Genomic DNA, 25157 nt, shown 5'->3' with positions numbered 1-25157 from the left:
CAGCATCCAAGGAGCAAGAGAATCAATGTTTCGGGCATGAGCCCTTCTTCAGGATTCCTGAACAAGGGCTCATGCCCGAAACGTCGACTCTCCTGCTCCTTGGATGCTGCCTGACCTGTTGCGCTTTTTCAGCAACACATTTTCAGCTCTGATCTCCAGCATCTGCAGTCCTCACTTTCTCCTATACACATTAGAACACCCCGCATTCTAATACATAGGAAAAGGTCTGTGACACAGCAGAGATGCTTCCATTATATCACAGAAAAAACGGTGCCCAAGATTCTGCTTTTAGAAAATGCATCCAATGATAATGAACCTAACAAGATAATTTTGCCACTTTTTTGTAGCTCGGTCATATTATAAGTTTACCCACCAGTTGCATGAAAACTTACGCTTTTGAAACTTACCCGTTGAAGAATAGTTCTCATTTACAAATTCAGAATTCTCATTCACAAAGGCTGAAAGATCCGAAGGCTGAGGATAATCAGCTTTATCTTCTTCCAGTTCAGTTTGTATTCCAGAGTAAGACCATTTCTGATTTGTCACGGAAGATGCCAGTTTCTCTTCATCAGTGGCATGTTCCACTGTGCCAATTACTTGTTGAGTCTCAGGAGTAGTAAGTGGGGTTGATTCCTAAATTTTAAACATCAAATATTTTAATCTTGAAATCAAATTATCAAGCAGTATTACTAGCCTAAAGACTAATAGAAGGCTGACTTAGACTCTCAGGAACTGGTAACACAACTGAAATAAGTTAACTTTTCAAATATTCTTGTTTCTTCTTGAGGAAAATAGTTAGATTGAGCTTTCAGATCAGAATTTCTGACTTCTAAATGAGAATACCAAGACTAACAACGTTATATAGTGCAACATTTAAAGTGACAAAGTATCAAAGAAATGTAAAGATGGAAGTCCATTAACTGTTTTTTTTCCTATCCTTAAATTAACCTTTCTAATAGTTCCTGCCTTCCCCAAACTCCCTCTCATTTCCTTTCCATTTGTCAATTACATGTCAGTGTAATAGTTAGGGGTTCTGGAATTGATTTGAAATCAGGATTACTGACCTGTGAGGATGTTTCAGATAGCGAGGTACGCTTCGGGGATTTCTTCACCCTAAAAGTATTTCTGCAGATAAAAGCAATGGATTTAAAATCTTCAACTGCACCAGCTAGTATTTCACGGAGAGCAGCCAAAAATACATGAGTTCTGCTGCTTAGCAGAATCTTAGATTGACAAGAATATTTTCAATGTAAATGCCACTTAACAGCTTCAAGCCCCACAACTACTAAACAAAAAACAGTGAATATATCTTTCATTGTAAATTGATTCTTTTGATAAATGGCTTTCTCAAAACACAATGAACAATTCAAGATTGCTAAAGGATTGTTTGCATACCAAAGCTCATAAATTTGACTAGAATATCTAGATCAATCGTTCAGCCAAGAAGCCTAACTATCTCATAACCTATGGTCTGTACTGAGTCTGCCAAGGAGTTCATTTCGAAATTAAGTGAAATTGCCAGCATAAACAGCTACACATTTTATTTTTTTGTTAGCAATCTTGCTGCAGTTTTGCTACTGCAGCTTTAAGAAATCAGTGGGAACTGCTGGACAGAATCACAGCATAAATAGAAACCAGAATGACCAGATGATCCAAATAACATCTTGCCTGGTCCATACAATGCAAGTACACTTAAAACCGTTTTTGGCAGGTGCCATTAGGCAACTTGAATGACCATTTCTAGCCAAGGTATGATATGGGGTACATTTTAAAAAATAGCTGTTTTATGCAAATTTTTTTAAAAAGACAATGAAAGCATTATGTAACAAATAAAAATGGGCAAATGCATCAGCAGCTCTGAAGTGACAGCAGCACATCACACCATAAGTATGCTGTATGCAGGGATTTAGCTGTCCATAAAATACAGAACAGCTAAATTTCAGTCCTTTTATACAGCTGCAAAATAGATCCATATAAAAAAAGAATTGGTACAGATAATGCAAACTAACAAAGAAAAGGTATACTAGGAAGGTGGATAAATCCTCTTAATAATAGATAGGTGACTGGACTGAATTTGTGAATTGATGGGGCAGGGAATGAGGTGCAAGAATGCAGACAAGAAACATTGTAGGTGGCTGAGGCTCAAGACTCCCATATAAAAAGGTGGTGCCTTTGATTGAGCTTTTAAAGGGACTGATTCTTAAAACTTTTAGGAAGTTTGGTTAGATCATTTTTAGTGTTGAAAATGATTATACCACGTCAAATATTTGCAGGTAATGAAATAATCAATAACAGTCATGTGTTCATAGGATACACATTTAAATATTTTTCAAATGTTCAACAATAGGACTGGATGTGGTTGGTAGATATGAGACAACAAGGAGCCCTACAGAATGGGCTCCTCCCCAAGCAACTTGAAGATCTACATGTGCAGACCTGGGAAAGGTATGGCTTTTAAAGCACCTATTGCAGTGGCTTAATAAGAGTAGTACATAGTATTGGGTCAAACTGCAGCAGCTCTGTGGAGCAGCAAGCAATATTTGCAGAATCCACAGCAGCAACTACATAACATTTCCAAATACATTAAAATATAGAAACGTACACTAATTGTCTCCAAAAGCTTTGTCCAACAACAAACATCATTTCCAGACTTAAATCACTGGTGTTCAGGAGTAAAAGCTGGCTGTAGTCAGGTTGACAGAGAGGAAAAAAAGAGTGCTGGAGTATGAACTGTATCATTTGATCCAGATCTGCGTAGATATAAAGTCCACTGTGTTCCTGAAGTGAGCACAGGGAAATGGGATGCTTGACCACCCAATAATTAGAATGGTTGTGAACTCAGCAATCAATCAGTTATTATGACTACCCGCTGCTTCACTTTGGTTGCACTTTTGCTGTTTTAGTACAAACTGAGCTGTAATGAAATAAAATTTACCACTACAGTGATCAAAGTCAACTTCGTTACCTGGTCGAAATCTGGAAGATTCAGTGGTCAACATCCAATTATAAAACTGAAATGTAACTGAGAGCGTCATATCATATTGTAAACCATTACCCATGACTTTGGGATTCTTTATAGGTACTCAACATGCTCAGAAAGAAAATCAGAGTTTAACACTTATTATTCTTTGAAATCTTCATTATAGTGGCAACATAGCAATTCAAGTGCCAGTCATAAGGACAGCAAACATATTTGTTTAGAAGCAGTGTATATTATGATTTTTTTATGACATTTTGGTAATTGCTTCAGTGTTTACAGGAGAGCAAAATAAGAGAAATCATTTTGAAAATAGAAAAGACTATATTACCATCATGGTATCATGTTCATAGTCAATGCCAGAACATAAGAATGGGAACCATGCCACGTATGATCTTATGCACCTTATTCATTTTACTTCTCAACACAAAAACTGTACACTCAGCTAAGAATCTGATAAGTTTGCATAAGGTCTTTTCTCACACTTCTAGCTTCCAATGCTGAAAAGCCCAATCTGCTCAATCTCTCACTACCCAGGATCAACCTTCCAGACAGCGTATATTTCCTCACAAAAAGGGACCAAAACCTTTCACAGTATTCCAGTTGACTAGTGTTTTGTACAGATTTCACAAGGCATCCTCACTTTTATTCTCTATTCCCTTTGAAATAAACGCAAAGAATCCATTTGCCATCCCAATTACCTGCTGATGCAAATTGAGATGGCAAATGGATTCTTTGCCAATCCAATTAGCATATAAGCTTTTTGTCAATCATGCATGAGGATTCCCAAATCCCTTTATGTTGCTATTTTCTGCAGCTGTTCCCCATTTAAATAATATTCATCTCTTCTATTCTTCCTTCAAAAGCGCATAACAATGTATTTCTCCACATTGTATTCCATCTGCCAAGATATGTCCACTCACTTAATCTGTCTATATCCCACTAGAGGAGAAATTGAGGACAGCAGATGCTGGAGATCAGAGTCAAGAGTGTCATGTTGGAAAAGCACAGCAGGAGGATCAATGTTTTGGGCATAAGCCCTTCATCAAGATTCTTATGCCCAAAATGTTGATTGTCCTACTTGTTGGATGCTGCCCGACCTGCTGTACTTTTCCAGTACCACACTCTCAACCCTATACCCCACTATAGACTTTGTGTCAGCCTAACCATTTGCCATCCAACCAACTTTTGTGACATCCTCAAACTTGGTGGCAGTACATTCACTTCTGTAATCTATGTCATGAATATATATTGTAAGTAATTGTGACATTCTACTAATTATAAATTACCATCCTGAAAATGTACCCTTTATCTCAACTCTGTCTTCTATCCATGTTAATATACTGCTGCCAGCACCTTGGGCTTTTATTAAATAGCCTAATGTATGACATCTTATTGAACATCTTTTAGAAATTCACAAGAATACGAGGGATGACAAACTTTAGTAACAAATATACATTGAATATACATGGGCCTGTTTTCCTTAAAAGGAGAAAAGGAGGAGATTCAATCAAAATGTTCAAAATCATGAGGATTCAGGAATGAGTCGTTGGTGAATGATTCCCACTTTAAAAGGCTAAGAATGAGAGGACATAGATTTAAAGTAATCTGCAAAATGAGCAAATATGACGTGAGAAAAAATATTTTCTGAACGAGAATAGTTAGAGACTGGAATATACTTAGAAGTGTGGTAAGGACAGGTCCAAATGAGGCATTCAGGAATGCATGATATGAATATTTGAATTGAAATGATATGCAGGGAATAAAGCAGAAGAACGGCACCAGATTATAATATGGATTTGGACAGCCAGTGCAGATACGAGAACTGAATGGACTACTTCTGCACCGAAACATTTCTGTGATTTTGTGAAATATCGGCACTTACAAAGTTCACTAGCAGAATGACGCATGCACAAAAACAAGATTATCTTCCATTGAATTCTGAATTTATGTTGTAACCAGGTTTACAATTCAGTGAAATACTTGGAAAGTAATGGTCACATAGGCAAGGTTGGCCTATAAACCAATATAAGTCAACATCTTTAGGAGCGACAATAGCTGTAAATGAGAGGTATTAATAAAAAATACATCCAACATCGGGAGCTCTCTCCTCTACATTGGGGAGACTGGGCGCCTCCTAGCAGAGCGCTTTAGGGAACATCTCCGAGACACCCGCACCAATCAACCAAACCGCCCCGTGGCCCAACATTTCAACTCCCCCTCCCACTCTGCCAAGGACATGGAGGTCCTGGGCCTCCTTCACCTCCGCTCCCTCACCACCAGACGCCTGGAGGAAGAACGCCTCATCTTCCGCCTCGGAACACTTCAACCCCAGGGCATCAATGTGGACTTCAACAGCTTCCTCATTTCCCCTTCCCCCACCTCATCCTAGTTTCAAACTTCCAGCTCAGTTACTGTCTCCTTGACTTGTCCGACCTGCCTATCTTCTTTTCCACCTATCCACTCCACCCTCTCCTCCTTGACCTATCACCTTCATCTCCTCCCCCACTCACCCATTGTCTACTCTCTCCCCACCCCCACCCTCCTCTAGCTTATCTCTCCATGCTTCAGGCTCACTGCCTTTATTCCTGATGAAGGGCTTTTGCCCGAAACGTTGATTTTGCTGCTCGTTGGATGCTGCCTGAACTGTTGTGCTCTTCCAGCACCACTAATCCAGTATGTAAGTACAGGTAGCCAACCCTTTATCTGAAATCCCGAAATCCGAAAAGCTCCAAAGTTCAAAGGATTTTTTCGTGAAGTTTTTTCCCCATTTACAAGGTTGTTTGGTGTGCAAACAGTTAACCCAAGTCGACTCCCACTCGATGCGTGTCACTCAGTTGCGATATGGGGGTGTATGGCCCAACTCTGGCAGGCCTCAATGCGTTCTCAAAGCCCGTTTTACTCACAGTAAACCTGTTCTTTGGTAAGATTTTTAAAAATTTCACCAAACTGTCACTTATTCAGAAATTCGAAAAATTCTGAATTCCAAACACCAGCTGGTCCCAAGCATTTCAGATAAAGGATTGTGCACCTGTACTACATTCCAGATGCAACTTGATTGGTCAACCTACTGAAGTTAAAACAAAACACACACTATTGCACCTTCTCTTCAATACATGTTGACATTGTCACTGACGTTCAGATTCCACAAACAATAAGAAAAAAACTGTCCATCCAAATCACGACTTAATATACCCATGTTGACGTGAGTGCCAAGTTCATAATCTGATTAATAATGCCACCTTCATTGCAAAGAGGAAATATAACAAAAGGAAGGAGGAATTGGAATAACTTAAACTCTATTAGAAAACTCAACAGAGTAATAGATACAGCAACTCCTACTAATTACCTGTTCCAATATAGTAACATCCCATAAACACATCCTTGGAAAAAGGCAAATTCAGAATAGATGGTCTCATATGCAACTCCTGTAGCAGATAGACAAACCCCAGTTTTTAGCTGTAACAGAGGGGAAAATAAATAGCTTTCACTTCTTCCAGTCCCCAATGGCAACTGCTGAAAGCTAAACTAAAGATTCTAGTTCTGTGGGAGTTTGACCACACCCAGTCAGGCAGCTTCTATTTTTCCAATTTAAAAAACCCCAAGGCCTCTCAAACTGTTTACTCTACTGGTTCTGGTAGACTGCTCATCATCTCTGCCTTAAAGTCTCTCTTCAAAAAAAAAGGACAAAATAACCTCTTAAAGCCATAGCCTCATCCCCTTTGGGAATCATCAAAGTTCCATTTCGAATGGGTACATGATTGAGGTGGTGGTAATTGTTAAAACATTTATCAATAGTTCAAGTGTTAATGGCATTTAGTATAAAGAATTATCATAATGCTTAGCATTTTGTTTGCAGTCTGTGCAAGCAACCAATATGTGCTAACATTTAATGAGGTGTAGAAAGAAGACACAAAAGCATTCAATCCTCTTTGCAGTGAAGGTGGCATTGTTAATCAGACTATGAACTTGTTGGCACTCATGTAGACATGGATAAATTAAGAAAAAAACTGTCCATGCAAATCACTAATCAGTTGTGGAATCTGAGCATCAGTGGCAATGTCAACATGTATTGAAGAGAAGGTGCAAACCTTGACCTACTCTTAGGAAATAAGGCAGGCAGGTGATTGAGGTGTCAACGGGGAAGCACTTTGGGGCCAGCGACCATAATTCTATTAGATTTAAAATGGTGATGGAGAAAGATAGATCAGATCTAAAAGTTGAAGTTCTAAATTGGAGAAAGGCCAATTTTGACTGTGTGAAACAAGAACGTTCAAAAACTGATCGGGGGCAGATGCTCGCAGGTAAAGGGACGGCTGGAAAATTGGAAGCCTTCAGAAATAACATAACGAGAGTCTAGAGATATTATATTCCTGTTAGGATGAAAGGAAAGGCTGGTAGGTATAGGGAATGCTGAATGACTAAAGAAACTGAGGATTTGGTTAAGAAAAAGAAGGAAGCATATGTCAGCTTTGACAGGATAGATTAAGTGAATCCTTACAAGAGTATAAAGGAAATAGGAGTATATTTAAGAGAGAGATCCAGGAGGGCAAAAAGGGGACATGAGGTAGCTTTGGCAAATAGAGTTAAGGAGAATCTTTAACAAATACATTCCGCACAAAAGGGTAACTAGGGAGAGAATACATCAGCAAGATCCAAAGATCAACAAGATTGCAATTGTGTGGAGCTGCAGGAGATGGGGAGATACTAAACGAGTATTTTGCATCAGTGTTTACTGTGGAAAAGGACATGGAAGATATGGAATGTAGGGAAATAGATGGTGACATCTTGAAAAATGCCCATATTACAGAGGAGGAAGTGCTGGATGTCTTCAAAAGCATAAACGTGGATAAATCCCCAGGACTTGATCAAGTGTACCTTAGAATTCTGTGGGAAGCTAGGGGAGTGATTGCTGGGCCTCTAGCTGAGATATTTGTATCATCGATAGTCATCGGTGAGGTGCCGGAAGACTGGAGGTTGGCTAACGTGGTGCCACTACTTAAGAAAGGTAGTAAGGACAAGCCAGGTGAGCCTGGCATCGGTGGTGGGCAAGTTGTTGGAGGAAATCCTGAGGGACAGGATGTACATGTATTTGGAAAGGCATGGACTGATTAGGGATAGTCAACATAGCTTTGTGCGTGGGAAAACATGTCTCACAAACTTGATTGAGTTTTTTGAAGAAGTAACAATGAGGATTGATGAGGGCAAAGCTGTAGACATGATTTATGTGGATTTCAGTAAGGTGTTCAACAAGATTCCCCATGGGAGACTGGTTAGCAAGGTTAGATCTTACGGAATACAGTGGCAACTAGCTATTTGGATACAAAACTCAAAAGGTAGAAGACAGAGTGTGATGGTGGAGGGTTGTTTTTCAGATTGGAGGCCTGTGACCAGTGGAGTGCCACAAGGATTGATGTTGCGCTCACCACATTTCATCATTTATATAAATGATTTGGATGTGAGCATAAGGAGGTATAGTTAGTAAGTTTGCAGATGATACCAAAATTGGAGGTGTAGTGGACAGTGAAGGAGGTTACCTCAGATTACAACAGGATCCTGATCAGATGAGGAGTGGCAGGTAGAGTTTAATCTAGATAAATGTGAGGTGCTGCATTTTGGGAAAGCAAATCTTAGCAGGATATATACACTCAATGGTAAGGTCCTAGGGAGTGCTGCTGAACATAGACCTTGGAATGCAAGTTCACAGATCCTTGAAATTAGAGTCACAGGTAGAAAGGATAGTGAAGGAGGCATTTGGTATGCTTTCTTTTATTGGTCAGAGTATTGAGTACAGGAGTTGGGAGGTAATGTCACAGCTGTACAGGACATTGGTTTGGCCACTTTTGGAATATTACCTGCAATTCTGGTGTGGTTCCTATTGGAAGGATGTTGTGAGACTTGAAAGGGTTCAGAAAAGAATTACAAGGATGTTGCCAGGGTTGGAGGGTTTGAGTTATCGGGAGAAGCTGAATAGGCTGGGGCTATCTTCCCTGGAGTGTCAGAGGCTGAGGGGTGACCTTATAGAGGTTTAAAAAATCATGAGGGCCATGGATAGGAAAAATAGACAAGGTCTTTTCCCTGGGGTGGGGGAGTCCACCAGTAGAGGGCATAGGCTTAGGGTGAGAGGGGAAAGATATAAAAGAGACCTAAGGGGCAACTTTTTCCACACAGAGGGTGGTGCATGTATGGAATGAGCTGCCAGAGAAAGTGTAGGCTAGTACAATTGCAACATTTAAAAGGCATCTGGATGGATATATGAATAGAAAGGGTTTGGAAGGATATGGGTCGCTGCTGGCAGGTGGGACTAGATTGGATTGGGATATCTGGTCAGCATGAACGAGTTGGACCAAAGGGTCTGTTTCCGTGCTGTCCATCTCTATGACTCTAATCACACTAAAGGTGTTAATGAGTCACTAACAATTGCGTGACTTGCTATGACATTTCAGAGGACAGTTAAGAGTTAACCATTGGTGGCACGGTGAGTCAGTGGTTAGTACTGCTGCCTTCTGAGCGCCAGGGACCCAGCTTCAATTCCTGCCTTAGGCGACTCTCTATGTGGATTTGGCACATTCTCCCCCTGTCTGTGTGGGTTTCCTCTGGGTGCTGCATTTCCTCTGACAATCCAAGGATGTGCAGGTCAGGCGAATTGGTTAATGTTAAATTGCCCATAGTGTTAAGTGCATTCATAAGGGGTAAATATAGGGTGGGGGAATGGGTCTTTAGAGGGTCAGTGTGGACTTGTTGGGCCAAAGGCCCTGGTTCCATACTGTAGGGAATCTAATTAATCTAACCATGGTGTTTAAAACATTATTTCTTGAGATCATGGTTTTATTATTCTGTAATTACAGAAAGTAGACATTATGACTAAAACTTGATCAGAAACGTCATCTTAATATGTAATGACACAGAATTACGTATTACTGCCTCAGCAGTACAATCAAATTTTCTTTGGTATATTCTGAAAACAGACTGTTCTCTTCATGTGCTTACAAGATTACAATTTCTAATCATCACAATTTTCTATTCAAATTAATTAGTTTCCCTGGATCTTAAAACTTAATTTACTCAAAAACAATTTGCTTAAACATGGATTGTGACAAAATATTACAATTTCATTTAACACCATATTTCTGGACTGCCTCCCATTGTGTTACCTTAAAAACACCAACATTTAGTTCATTTTAGGTCTTATTCTTAATTACTTTAATAATCCATATTAAATAGGTTGAGTGTTATGTCATTGAACAAGCTGAATCACATAGGACAGCAGATCAATAATGATGATAATAGTTGTATTTTATCAGGTATTATCCTCTGATGAGCCAATGCCCATTCTGACATCACAACACAGCGTATCAAGTATTTGCTATCCTGGTTACATTAGCAAGGTGTGCTGAGAGAAATAGAGGTTGTTTTTGATGTTGATGCTTATTTGAAATACTATAGTTCTGAATATTCTGATAGAAAATAGGTAAGATACAATTGGTTCTGCTATAACACATGTTTCTTCAACACGAATTGGCTTTAATGCAATTGAAGAATTTAAAGCGTTATTTGTAGAATGCTAACTTTCCTTACCTCTATTGGCTAGAATGAGATTCCGATCCCATTAGTTTAAATGGTACAGCTGTTGCTTGATTTTCATATAACATGAAATCACGAGGGGTAACAGAACTATTGTGTCATATCAGACGGACTGTTTATGACTAATTCTCCTAGGAGGGTCAATCATATTCTGATTGATACTGTGCTTTTTCACTTATCCTCCGTCTCTGCTGGTGCTTCCAATTCTGACCTCTTCAGAAACACAGAGAATAGCTGTTCGGGAAGCCTTCCAGGCGAGCAGAGATGAATTTGGGAGGCCAAACCATGGCCTTTTTTTTAAACAGCAATTATTGCTGTATTCCAGTGTTCCAAGAAGGGAAAGTAAGTGTGTAGGCTAAGTGGGTGAGGAAGTAGGGTAGCATGTAGGTATTTGAGGAGACAAGGTGTCAGGTGGGTGAGGGGTTGTTTAGCAGGCATATGGGTGAGGGGGATAGATGACAAGTAGGTGAAGAGATAACATGCCCATAGACAAGAGGTTAGGGTGTCAAGTGGGCACCCTTGTTTGATGGGGTACAGATCGCAGGTGAGTGGGTGAGCCGTAGTGTAGATCAGGTATCAGGATGGGGGGCAATCAGGAGGATGTTGAGTGCCAGTGTGGGTGTGGGTGGGGGGGGAAAGAGGGGGTGGCATTGTGTGTTGAGTAGGTGATTGAATGTTTGGAAGACAGGCAGTAATGTAAGGGGTTAGTTTGGTGGGGCTGGGAGCAGGGGGAATTGGCCAGAGATACAGTGCTCTTTGCTCTCTGGTTATTTGCAGGTTGGAAGATCTGGACCATACAGTGGAAAGGAAAAAACTTCAAAATTACGTGTATCTCTTTCTGTCTCCCATTTTAATCACAAGTAGAAAGAGCAGAGTAACAACTCCACCCACAAAGAGATGCTCCACACCAATGCCATACAGCCTAAATCCCCCCCCCCCCCCCCACCCCATCACCACCCACTACTAAACCATGAGTGATAATATTGAAGATGTTTGGATTCCCTTTCGAGTTCACTTTTTTTTGTACAATTCTTGGAAACTTTATCCATTTCTAGAATGGTTCAGTAAAGTAAATATGATCACATTACCTCTGGATCTTTGGACAGAAATGAAAGTAATACAGGCAAAAATTACCTTTTCAAAGACTATATATAACTGGGCCAGAGTTTCTATGATGAAATTTGATTTATTATTTTGTGCAAGGTATTTATTTTTGTTTCAACAACTCTGTTCCACATTAACTCAAATTTATATCAAATTTGTAGGGTGGCTCAGTAGGGAGTACCTCAGGCTCTGAGCCAGATTCTCCAGGTTTATATCCCATTCCAGAATATGTTGGCCATGGAAGGAGCTTTAATGCTATGACCAATAAGGTCTATAATCAACTTACTACACTTCCCAACTTTCCTGTGGCATGCAGTTAGAGTGAAAGGTTTATGGTCAGCAACACTTCATATGGAGAGGTGTCTCTCAAGCTCTAACCCCTCACCCTTCTCTGAATCAGAGAGATGGCAGAAATCACAGTTGCTTGTGGACTTTGGCTAATTACACAACAGTTGAATGCTGTAATTTTAGTTTAGTTTTGATGGTTAAATGATTACTCCAGATATTTGATCAATAAATGTAAAAACAATTTGAGTAATTTTAATTACATCAAATCATATTATTGAATAAAATGCAACACCAGAATTGTTCAAGTCACCGAACAAGTAAATACATCAATCACAGTGAGAACAAAATGGTGCATTCCCGTTAATTGTATAACATAATCACAACAGGATCAAACAAAATGAAATACTTATAAATAATTTGTCTGTCGGTCTATACTGAACTCAAAAGGTTAGAATCACATCGCTGTACAGCACTAACCCTCTTTTATGTCTATTCTAAAGAACACTGATGATGGGAACACCTTTATCCATGTTCATGTTCACATTCATCCAGGTGTGCAGAATTTGACAGCAAAAACATATGATCCATTCACATTGGCAAGTTAACTCATGTACCATTGCAGGATATTTAGACAAATCTTCCTCACATGAGAGTATTTTAAGAATGGTTACACTGGATGCTCCTGAATATCAAGAACAGCAAGTTTCAAATAGAATTGCATATGCGTCTTTCAGTTACTACTCAAATTTAGATAAAATCTGAAGCAATCTGGCCACCTACTGGTCAAGGTGTGTAGTCTAGATCCTTGAAATGACAGGTTAAATGTGTTTTCCAAACCTATAATCATGTTTTGAGTAGCTGGACAACTGGAATTAGACCTCAAAAATGAAGGAAGAACCCCTTTTATGAAACCATTGATCATATGACTGTCACACATTGATTAGCGGAGCAGTAAGGGCAGACTCATTATTTTGAAAGGGATTGATCAGGAGACTCATGGAAATGGGTCGAGCTGATAAATGGCAATGTAGAACCATTCACGTGAACATTTGTGAAATCTCCCAAAAATTCCTATACTGCCAGTCCCTCACTCTGCCATGCCCTGAGCAGCATCAATATTTGAGCAACGTTCAGTTTGAAATGTCTATCAGCTACTTATCCACATTTCGTGATTAGCATATGTGCAGCTAACAGCCTTTAAATACGATTCTCATCTCACTCCTACAGGGAGGGTGAAGGGGGATGATGGAATATGCAAATGAAGGAGGCATTATTACAAATACATGGAGAAAAACAATGTATGCAATATCATAACCATGAAAATAAAATCATCCGGTAACTCAAAATTTAAATAATCTGGGAAGGACTAATCGAGAAGAGAAAGCAGTGTGGTATTATCACTTGTCTATTATTTCAGAGACCCAGGCAATGTTATGGGGACTTGGGTTTGATTCCGGTCGTGGAACTTACTTTCATTAACAAATCTGGAATGGAGTCTAATCATGACCATGAAATCATTGTTGATTGTCAGAAAAAACCATTTGGTTCACGAATGTGCTTTAGGGAAGGAAACTGCCACCCTTACCTGCTCTGGCATACATGCGACTCCAGGTCCACATTAAATGTGGATGACTCTTAACTGCGCTCTGGGAAATTAGTAGTGGGCAATAATATGCTGGCCTCAGCAGCAACGCCTGCATCCCGTCAATGAATTTTAAAAAAGTAAGGTCTACTAGAAACTAAAGTGGCAATCTGTGTATGGAGCCAGAAGATATAGCTGATGTTTTAAATGAGTACGTTCCACCTCCATTTACTATAGAGAAGAAAGATGTAGCTACAGAAATCAGGAAGGGAGACCTTGATATGAATTAATGAATTAGAATTGGAGGGGTGTTATTAGCACTTTTAGGGCTTGAAAGTTGATAAATCCCCAGGCATTGATGATATGATCCCAGGATGCAGTGGGAGGCAAGGGTGGAAATTACAACAGCTCTGAAGTTAATTTTCAAATTCCCTTTGGCCACAGGTCACCTAACGTAGTATCATTATTCAAGGAGGATGGTGAGGATAAACCAGGAAACTACATGCCAGAGGGCCTAATATCTGAGGTAAGTAAACTATTGAAAAAATTCTGAGGAGTAGAATGAATCTCCAGTTGGAAAGGCAAGGATTAATCAAGAATAGTTGACATGTCTTTGTCAAGGGACAGGTCATACCTAATAAACTTAATTGAATTTTTTGAGGAGATGACTAGGCGTGTAGCTGAAAGTAGTGAAGTTGATACAGCCTGCATGGACTTCAGTAAAGCTCTTGACAAGTCTTGCATGGTAGATTGGTTAAGAAGCTGAGAGCCCATGACAGCCAGTGCAATTTGGCAAATTAGATCCAAAAGTAGCAAGTGGCAGGAAATGAAAGATGATGATTAAAGGGTGCTTTAGTGACTGGAATCATGTTTCCAATGTAGTACCATAGATAGTTTTGGTGCTGGGTCTTTTGTTATTTGTTTTGTACATTAAATGATCTAGACACGAATGTAGGAGGTATGATCAGAGAGCTCCCAGATGACAGAGATTTCACTCAAGGCTTTGATTCTTTGGAGTTCTCTGCCTCAGGAGGTTGTCGATATTTGATCATTGTATATATGTGAGGCTGAGATACAGAGATATTCAGTCTTTCAGGGAATCGAGGAATGATGGGGAATGGGAAAGTGTGTTGAGGCTGAAAACCAGCCATACTAGTTCTGAATTAGTGGGTATGCCAGAGTGGTCAGATGGTGCACTCCTGTTCTTCTTTCTTGCATTTTCAGGTACAACCTGATTTATTACTACATCAACAATATCCGATAAGCTAATATTTTCTAAAACACTCCAAATACAGCTGACAACACAGCTTACAATCAAAGAATTCATCTCATTGGAAAGTTGTAAAGCACAATATTGATCATTCAACTCCATACATTTTGCTAAAAAGTAATTATTTTATTACTCACGTTTTTAAAGGTAGCCTCTTCTTCTTTGATGATTTATTATTAACATCCCCCTCACTTGTACCAGTGTCATCATTCACCTCAAACGAAGCAGATGAATGAGAAGGGGATCCTGAGATTTTCGTAGAAGATTTAAATGAGTCCACAGAGTTATCACAGTTGTCATTGTCAAAACTGAATGAAGCATGAGGCAACTTGGGAGAATTTGGAACCTGTACATTACTACTAAATGGGTTGAAATTAGGGTCATCCCATTTAGAAGGATCAAATGAATATGTTGTCTTTGGAATTGGGATATCATCAGGATCAGCAGTTGAATTAGATGAAGCAGTAAGAGCATTTTCCACCTTTTCAACTGTAGGAACCTTCTTGATTCCGATCTTTGGCTTTCTTAGTGGCATCTTTCCACCAGATTTTTTGCCAAATTTCTTGGGAACAGACTGTTTATCTTGTTCAGTTTCAAAACTGTCTTTATCCTCAGAGTAATCAAATTCCAGCCTCACTGCATGGCCCACGGCTGGAGTATCTGAAATTGGTCCAGACTCAGGTGCTATTTTGTCAGATTCTGTTAGAACTACAGTAAAAGTCTCACTCTCACTCTGTGCAGCTGGTAAACTTTGTTGTTTATCTCCACTAGCAAATGGACTACGCTCAGAAAGATTATCTGCATCAGAGCTGCAGGACACTTGATGAGTAATGGGAGAGTCCTGTTGGTTTACAGTACTTTGTAAACTGTTGCCGGGTAATTGAGATGTCGTGACGTCTTTATTACTCTCAAGTACTGTTGGCTTTGCATGGGCTTCTGTTGCTGCTGGGGCCTCAGTCGATTTATCTGGTTGTGTGTCTGCTGGTTTCTCTGATCTGGTCTTTCTTTTTAAAGACAGCGGTCTCGGCTTCCTTTTCTTAACACTGTGAACATTATCTGAGGCTATGCTAAAGGCCTCTGCCTGCAAAGCTTTATCCCCATGCTCTGTGCAACTAACATCGCTAATTCCATCAGCTTTCCGTGTGAATGGTGGAGATTGTGGTGGTGGTGAGCTGGTACTGCCTAACTTCGCACAAGCCTGTCCACAATTTTTGGAACCTTCTGACTTCACAGGTGAGCTTGCATCCAAAGAGGAGTGAGGTTGGAAAGAGTCCAAAACATCAAGACTATCAAAATCAATTTTATAAGCTCCACTGCTGGCTATTGGTTTATCTTCATCAAAGACAATTGAAGCTGACTCAGTGAGAGGTCTGAAGGAATCAGTTTCCTGGAGTGAGGTTTCAGGGGTGACAGCAACCTGATTATCATCAGGAAAAAACACTGAAACAGAAAGAATAATAATAGAAAAAAGTGATTACTGTACATTATTCCTGAAAATACATGCCTGTCCTCATCCTTCCACACTAATCATTCAAATTAAGTAATCCAAATCTTTAAATAAAAATGGCATCAAAATGAACATGTTTAAAATGAAGCTGCTGTTTTTAAACAGAAAATGAGTCCACCCATTCTCTCTTTGAAGCTAGCAAGGTGGTATTATCTCATGTGGTCGTAATAACCTTAAAAATATAAAATACCAACATAATAGTGATACCAACATAATCAACTTGAAGAATGACCTCTTCTCTGGCTCTGTGGTACCATACTGCTTGTCTAACATTTGTTCTTCCATAAGTCTACACTTCCTCCTACTACATATTGGAAGAATAAAGTTATCATTTTCTCCCACTGCAGCTAAATCCAATCCCTTCCTGGCCATTGTGTCATGCTGAACCTGACTGCTCATGACTCTGGCTAACCTCACATTTTCTCATAATAAGACTGCTTCAACCTCTGCAACTTTACTAGTCTCCACTCATAACTTACCCTTTCCATCACAAAAACTGAATAATGTCTTTGTCACCTCAGGACTAATACTCCAACGGTCTCCTTTGCTGACTTCCCATCTTCCACCTTCTAAACTGCAGCTCATCCAGAACTTGCAGTATTCCTTTATTCTTATGGTAACAGGTCTATTTTGAAATGAATCTTCTTCCTATTATGGTGAAATTAGTAAGCAAGGAGGGAAAATTGGGCTGATATTTTACTAATTGCAATCCCGCTCAGTATGTTTACTCATACAAATGTCAAACCACTGCTCATTCTGATACTTGAAACAGTAACCAGCAGTTTGAAACTATTATCTATTACATACATATTGCAAGTAATTTTATTCTTTACAAGCAGCCATTTTATGTTCATTGTGTTCATAGTTGAATAGGATTTGTTGCTGGTTCTTATTTTGTTTATGAATTCATTTTTCACCATCTAACTTTCTTCAGTAATTCAAATAAAATCCAAACAATGCTGCCTCAGACTTTTTCCAATAATTGCAATGTATTTATAGAGTTATTGTGTTCCATATTCCAATGTTCATATTTACTATTTTCCAACGTATTGTATAGTTCATCCTCCTTCGACTAGAAGCTTGTCCATTATCTACACCTCCCCACATGCCCAATCACCATCCCAGGCAATTGCAGATGGTGTAACACCTGCCCATTCATTTACTTCCTCCTTCCTCACTATCCAAGGTTCCAGACACACCTTCCAAGTAAAGCAGCAATTTCTCTCACTTCATTCAATTTAGTCTATTGTATTCACTACTCTCGATGTGGTCTCCTGTACATTGGGAAATACAGACTGGGCAACTGCTTTGCGAAACACCTATATTCTGTTCAAAAAAATGATCCCGTGCCACCAGTTGCCTGCCATTTCCACACATTACTGTGTTCCCTGGCCAAGATCTCTGCCTCAGATTTGCTGCAGTGTTCCAACGAGGCTCAGCACTAGCTGGAACATAGGCATTGCGGTTTCTGCTTGGGGATCCTGCAGCCAAGAGTGCTCAATATCAAATTCAATAATTTTAGGGCCTGAATATCTTCTTCCATTATTACTCATCCCACACTACAGGCCCTGTCATGACATGGGTTGCTTTCAGCACAGCCAACTCATTTTCACCTATTCATGGTCCCCATCATCATCTTTTGTCTCTCCCTGGCTTGTGTGTAGGTAAATTGTATTACTCAGTAGTAAGCAATCCAGGTCACTTATGTTAAATCAAGTCACGAATGAACAGCAGTACCTCAGGGCCAAAAATAAAAATTGTGTTTCAAGAGCCAAGTTTGAAATCTACACACAAACTATAACTAATACCATAACTAATGGGCTATCACGGGATTTACAACTGGAAAATTTGAATCAAAATTTTGAAATGGGATTAATGCAGAAATAAAGATCATGTTATACCCAAGGTGTAATCAGTGAGATAAATGCAAGGTGCTGCATTTTGGAAAAGCAAATCACAGCAGGACTTAATGGGCCTGAAGAGTGCTGCTGAACAAAGAGACACAATACTTTGAAGGTTCATAGTTCCTTGAAAGTCGAGTCGCAGGTGAAGGTGGTGTTTGGTATGCTTTCCTTTATTGGTCAGAGCATTGAGCATACGAGTTGGGAGGTCACATTGCCACTGTACAGGACATTGGTTAGGCCACTTTTGGAATAGTTTGTGCAATCCTGGTCTCCCTCTTATGGGAAGGATGTTGTGAAACTTTTAGAGGATATAGGCCAAGTGCTGGCAAATGGAACTAGATTAGGTTAGGATATCTGGTCAGCATCGACGAGTTGGACTGAAGGGTGTTTCCGTGCTGTACATGTCAATGACTCTATGAGTCTAAGGGAGAATGTTTTTCGTATTGAGTTCAAGGAATAGTAAATGAAGGATGCACAGCACAACATTGGCAGAATTCAAATTATTGTATAAACCTTTCATTTTATTGGTCAAATTTTTGTTGAACTCATTTTCTTGTTGATCATGAGAAATTAATCCCTCCACTGAACAGATGGATGTATCGACAAATTTTTTTTGCTTTAATTGTGTGTCTTTAGTCATCTTAATGGGCAGGCAAAGGCAGTAAACAGCTGGCTACCTACTAATTTCTATTGGTGTCAGATTCTCCTGCCATTTATGAAGGGGCCACAGAATAAGTTTTATCATAGAGGAGATGAAACCTTTTCAAAGTGAACAGAAATAACCAGTGACATTATAGGTCAAATGTTATGTCATTATCATTGCATCAAGACATCAGACACTGTCCCGGTTACTGGCATCCGACATTATTAAGGGGCAGTTGAGAAATCAATGTACTTCCATTTCTCCTTCAGAGAGATCATTATGGGGTATTGTTTCAATCCTTCCATCGAGGTCTTTAGGAGTTTCATGTGTACCTTATTCCATAGGCTGGCCCCACTGAGCATGCTGCAATAGCCATTTTTCACCACTTGCCACCCTCCCCCCCCACCCCACCCCCAACTGGCCTCAATCCCAACCACTTCCAGCATCAAGGTGAATTCCCCAGTGTCGATGGAATAGCGCAAAATATCTGCCTGAAATATGTAAAATAGCCTATTCCTAGGAATTCACCAAGGTCAATAATCAGTTGTAAACAAAAGCACGCCATTTAACTGCAGAGAAGGTTGATAAGTCCCCAGGGCCTGATGGTCTACATCCCAGGGTACTGAAGGAGGTGGCTCGAGAAATCGTGGATGCGTTGGTGATTATTTTCCAGAGTTCGATAGATTCGGGATCAGTTCCTGCAGATTGGAGGGTAGCTAATGTTGTACCACTTTTTAAGAAAGGTGGGAGAGAGAAAGCAGGAAATTATAGACCAGTTAATCTGACCTCAGTGGTGGGAAAGATGCTGGAGTCTATTATAAAGAATGAAATTACGACACATCTGGATAGTAGTAACAGGATATGCCAGAGTCAGCATGGATTTCTGAAGGGGAAATCATGCTTGACAGATCTTCTGGAATGTTTTGTGGATGTTACTCTGAAGATGGATGAGGGAGATCCAGTAAGATGCAGTATACCTGGACTTTCAGAAAGCTTTTGATAAAGTCCCACATAGGAGGTTAGTGAGCAAAATTAGGGCGCATGGTATTGAGGGAAAAGTACTAACTTGGATTGAAAGTTGGTTGGCTGACAGGAAGCAGAGTAGTGATAAACGGCTCCATTTCAGAATGGCAGGCAGTGACCAGTGGGGTACCGCAGGGATCAGTGCTGGGACCGCAGCTTTATACAATATATGTTAATGATATAGAAGATGGTAATAGTAATAACGTTAGCAAATTTGCTGATGATACTAAGCTGGGTGACAGGGTGAAATGTGAGGAGGATGTTAGGAAATTACAGGGTGACCTGGACAGGTTAGGTGAGTGGTTAGATGCATGGCAGATGCAGTTTAATGTGGATAAATGTATGGTTATTCACTTTGGTGGCAAGAACAGGAAGGCAAATTACTACCGAAATGGAATCAATTTAGGTAAAGGGGCAGTACAAAGAGATCTGGGTGTTCTTGTACACCAGTCAATGAAGGTAAGCATGCAGGTACAGCAGGTAGTGAAGGCGGCTAATAGCAGGCTGGCCTTCATAACAAGAGGAATTGAGTATAGAAGCAAAGAGGTTCTTCTGCAGCTATACAGGGCCCTGGTGAGACCACTCCTGGAGTAGTGTGCGCAGTTCTGGTCTCCAAATTTGAGGAAAGACATTCTGGCTATTGAGGGAGTGCAGCGTAGGTTCACGAGGTCAATTCCTGGAATGGCGGGACTACCTTACGCTGAAAGACTGGAGCGACTGGGCTTGTATACCCTTGAGTTAAGAAGACTGGGGGTGGTGGGGGGGGGGGGGGGGGGGGGGTGGAATCTGATTGAGACATATCAGATTATTAAAAGGATTGGACACTCTGGAGGCAGGAAACATGTTTCCGCTGATGGGGGCGTGACGAACCAGAGGACATAGCTGAAAAATATGGGGTAGACCATTTAGGACAGAGATGAGGAGAAACTTCTTCACCCAGAAAGTGGTGGCTGTGTGGAATGCTCTTCCCCAGAGGGCAGTGGGGGCCCAGTCTCTGGATTCATTTAAGAAAGAGTTGGATGGAGCTCTCAAGGATAGTGGAATCAAGGGTTATGGAGATAAGGCAGGAACAGGATACTGATTAAGGATGATCAGCCATGATCATATTGAATGGTGGTGCAAGCTTGAAGGGCAGAATAGCCTACTCCTGCACCTATTGTCTAAAAAGAAAAAGTCAGCAAAGAGAAAACTCCACATAGCATATACCACACATTTTATTTCATTTCTCGAGTGCATTCTTCCTCCAAATAAAATAAGAAGTAGCTAAAGAAACTTGTGAGATCATTTAGGGTCCATCTTTCTGTCAGAATTGAAATGCTGCCAACTAGGTCATTCACACTTACTGCAGTATCACAAGATGCTGAAATATATGTTTCTGATCTAAGTTAAGGTTCTATTCCTATAATCCAAAACCAACCATACGCAGCAGATTATTTCAGCGATGGAATAGAAAAGGCAAGAAGCAAGTTGCTGAAAAAAAAAGAAGAAAACTGCAAGCTACTCTAAGCAGGTCTCAATTATGAAACAGTAACACAAATTGCAAGCTACATCACTAGAACACAGAAAGAACTGGTCTTCATATACAGTTACTTCAGTGAATTTGCATTTTCCTTTCACTTCTTCCTTTTCCTCATTATTAATTAATTTCTGCAATAATATGCACACAATTACAGTCATAAAAAGGCATAACATCCCCTTACTATAGCCAGCAAATTCTGAGAAACCGAGCAGATTGTTCAGAGGTGAAGTGAAGGTGAAGCAAGATTCATAAGTAAAAGCGTGGTTCTCGCATCGATTGCATAATACAAATATTTTCTCTTGGTACAACAAGCAAACCTTTTCACAGACCCCATTCATCAGCTGATCCCTAACCCACCTGCACCTATACCTTTCTGTTTATGTCTGCATCTCCGTCAAGGCTCCAACTTGGCATACTCAACTATATGACCTCATGCAGCTGTGATTTCTTCCGTTTCCTTCATCTCTCCTATGTCCCAGTTCCCTGACAATCCTTCTGCCCTTCAGCTCCCTAACATCTCCTCTGTGCTTCCCAGAAATGCAAATGAGACGAACACTTAGTTAGGTATCCTGTAGAAAAATGTTTAATGACCTCCTTCTGATGAATAGTTCTGAAGAAGAGTCAAAATGGGCTCAAAACATCAATTCTGCTTTCTCTCCAAATGATGCTATCAGACCAGCTGAGTTTCTCCAGGATTATCAAATGTTTATTTTATTTACAAGTCCACCTCTGCTCAGGAAGCCTGTCCTTTGGGGTATCCCACCTGGACATTCTTCACAATGCTCTCCACAGCTTGAGTAAATATCAGAGCCTTTTTGCCTCTGGAAGCTTTGACGTAACTTTTTAGAATTGCAACTAATGTTTTTCGCAAATCAGCTATCTCCATCATTTTGCTCACATCCAAGCAGATGAAGATCTGAGACTGGAGGCCAATTTTCTCCGTAAAGTCTGGGACAAGAGCCAGGAGACAGCAGCTGTGTACTCAGAGGCAGTCCTGATGAGTCATCATCTATAGTCACATGCAGACATTCCATCCCAAAATGAAACAGAACAAAAAAAGGAAATTATTTACATTGTCCAAAATGGTTTTCTGATACTCAGGCTGGAATGAATCCTTTCAAGTTTAATTGAATCAATTTCCAATGGAGTAAATATATTTCAGTCATCAGCATACCCGTATAGAACTCAAAAGCAGAGTTCCTAATGAAGATAAATGTTGCCAAGCCATATGATTATATTTTGGGAAAATCATTAGGTGGGGGTGGATTATGAGGAGACAGAATTTCAACATTTTCAGTTACTAAGTCCAACCACCCAGTGCAGTAGCAGAAGTGACATGGGGGCACATAGCAAGATAAAGGGAGATGATACCTCCAAAGTGAAGTGAACAGCAATTAATTGTGCAGACCTGGTATTTAGTACAAATTCCACCAACTCAAGGGGTAGTTTAGCTTTCCGCTATCAGCTTCAGCATCATCCATGAATGAAAATGAACCACGTGTTCATAAACCAAGATATTTCTTCCACTAAATGCAAGTGCAGTTTCAAAAGGTTTTATGCCAAATAGAGCGAAAACACACATCTGTAGGGTAAATATGCTCTAGAATAAGAAAAAAAATCAGGAGCTGTGTTCTGAAAAACAGGTCTCTGCTGTTCGCCTTTTTATCTCACACCTGTACTTTCCTCCCAAAATATTTGATTATTGTAATATTGATATGAAAACACAGGTCAATTTTTCCCACTGACTTTGATCACCTATTACAGCTTTTCCATACACAGAGGGAAACTACTTTGGATGTGAAAGGAGATCCAATTCTAATTGCCTGCCTTTCTACATGAATTCTTATGAAGCAACCCATGTTGAATTATTTCCTTTTGACATAGTTGAATTGAAGTAACTGTAAAATATCAAAAGGCTGCCTTGTTCAATTACGTGAAAAATTTGACTGCAGCTGCTAAAACTACATTAAAGCAAAGCCATGTTCTCATTTGCAGGTACTGCACAAGTAGATTAAGATACAATCTCCCAAGATTCATATTTCCATAATTAAATGGGCCATTACTCTGCCATGAAACAGAAAGACAGATGTCAAATGCCAACTTCCCTTTTCATTCTTCCAACTATATATTGGTTATCTGCAGTTTCTGAAAACATGCTTTGCTTATTCTATACTGTGGTTGAACCCAAATCTGGGGTTTACACTTTGTCAAAAAACTCCTACTGAAGTAATTCACATCCATATTTTCAAGCTCCCTATGTTCTTGTTAAAATCAACTCAAGGGATTAAATTCTCCAAACAAGTCTGCACAAGCAAAGAACCCAGTTGGGAAAATATACTTTGAGTATTGTTTCAGATTCATGCGGAAGTGAATCTTTGTCGATCTTCCAGGAAAGTTGTTTAACAAGCAATAATGTCCCTTAATTGGCAGTTCACCATTTTTTCACAAAAAACTCACCATAATCCCAGAAGACTATAAGATATATGAGCAATATTACGCTATTCGACCCCTCGCAACTGCTCCGCCATTCAATCATGGCTGATACGTTTCTCAACCCCAATCTCCTGCCTTCTCCCTGTAACCCCTTATCACTCAAGAACCTACCTATCTCTGCCTTAAATACATTATATGACTTAGGCTCAAAAGCTTTTGCAACAATGAGTTACAAAGATTCACCACCCTGTTTAGACTTTCTGCTAGGATCCTGGCCCCAGATCGGTTCAGGTGCAGCCCAAACCCAATGGTACTGATCCCATCTGTTCCAAAATGAATGCCCCATGAAATGGAACTCCTCTTTCCCATACTACTCCTTTAGCCAGATGTTTACTTCCCTAATCATCTTTTCATTTTTCTCATGGCTCAGAGAATAGTCCAGAGGTTAGAACCTTGACGGTCCTTTTTTAAAATTTTGATTCTAATTCATGATGTTCCCCAAACAGGATTCTTGTCCATGTGTTGGCCCCAACTTAGACCACAACATATGAATCCTTCCCCTCCCATTCCAATATCCTTTCAAGCCAGTTTGAGATGTCCATACCTCAGCCCAAGGCAGGCAACACACCATGCAGGACTTGATAGATAAGAAGCTGGAAGGGCACAGCAATTCTGACAACATCCGAAGAGTAGGAGAGTAAATATTTTGAGCCAAAATACCATGCAGAACTCTGGATCCTATTTACAAAAGAATGCTATCTGTACTTCTAATTATAGAATCACCCTCCACTGCCACTTTTCTTTTCAAGATCAGTGGCTGAATCCCTATGACTAATTGACAGTATGCGATTCCTCTGGCTGTCGATGCTGGCCCTACAGAACTGACCATTGCCCACTCTCCTAACTATATTGCACAGTAAGATACCTCCAATATTGAAATGGGCCACACTGGACTTATCTGATTTTGTTGTAAATCTCACTATTACCCACTTCACTCAAACTCTGATAAAATTCTGCTCTATGAATTAGACACTAATACTGCTCATCCAGCTAATGAGGACAGCTTTTCTTTGTCTACCTCTTATAAACCTTTCACATTCTTGTACATCTCTCTCAAAATTTCTCCACAATCTCCTTCACTCAAGAAACCTAACTTCTCCAGCATAATGTTGAAGCCATAATTACTCATCGCTGTAACTAATTGGATTACTAATTTGTTAACTAATCTCTTCTGTACTTTATGAACCTCATATTTCCTGAAGAATGATGAACAGAACTAGAGAAAATATACTAGCTGTAGCCAAATCAAAAATGTTGTACGGT

General features: G+C 39.9%; 1 protein-coding gene across 3 annotated transcripts in view; it reads right to left on the bottom strand.

Moving 5' to 3' along the window:
• The window catches only part of tacc2 (transforming, acidic coiled-coil containing protein 2), a 264812-nt gene that overhangs the window by 63700 nt on the left and 175955 nt on the right, over nucleotides 1-25157 (bottom strand). For all 3 annotated transcript variants that reach the window (XM_072557490.1, XM_072557491.1, XM_072557492.1), the window contains exons 16-18: nucleotides 14943-16245; nucleotides 1065-1125; nucleotides 408-633 (exon numbers count right to left, since the gene is read on the bottom strand). In XM_072557490.1, the coding sequence (XP_072413591.1) occupies nucleotides 408-633; nucleotides 1065-1125; nucleotides 14943-16245 (1590 nt within the window). The remainder of the gene's footprint in view (nucleotides 1-407; nucleotides 634-1064; nucleotides 1126-14942; nucleotides 16246-25157) is intronic.

This window comes from Chiloscyllium punctatum, chromosome 38, assembly GCF_047496795.1.
Source record: "Chiloscyllium punctatum isolate Juve2018m chromosome 38, sChiPun1.3, whole genome shotgun sequence".
Classification (NCBI taxonomy): domain Eukaryota; kingdom Metazoa; phylum Chordata; class Chondrichthyes; order Orectolobiformes; family Hemiscylliidae; genus Chiloscyllium; species Chiloscyllium punctatum.
This window is presented reverse-complemented; position numbering and strand designations above follow the sequence as displayed.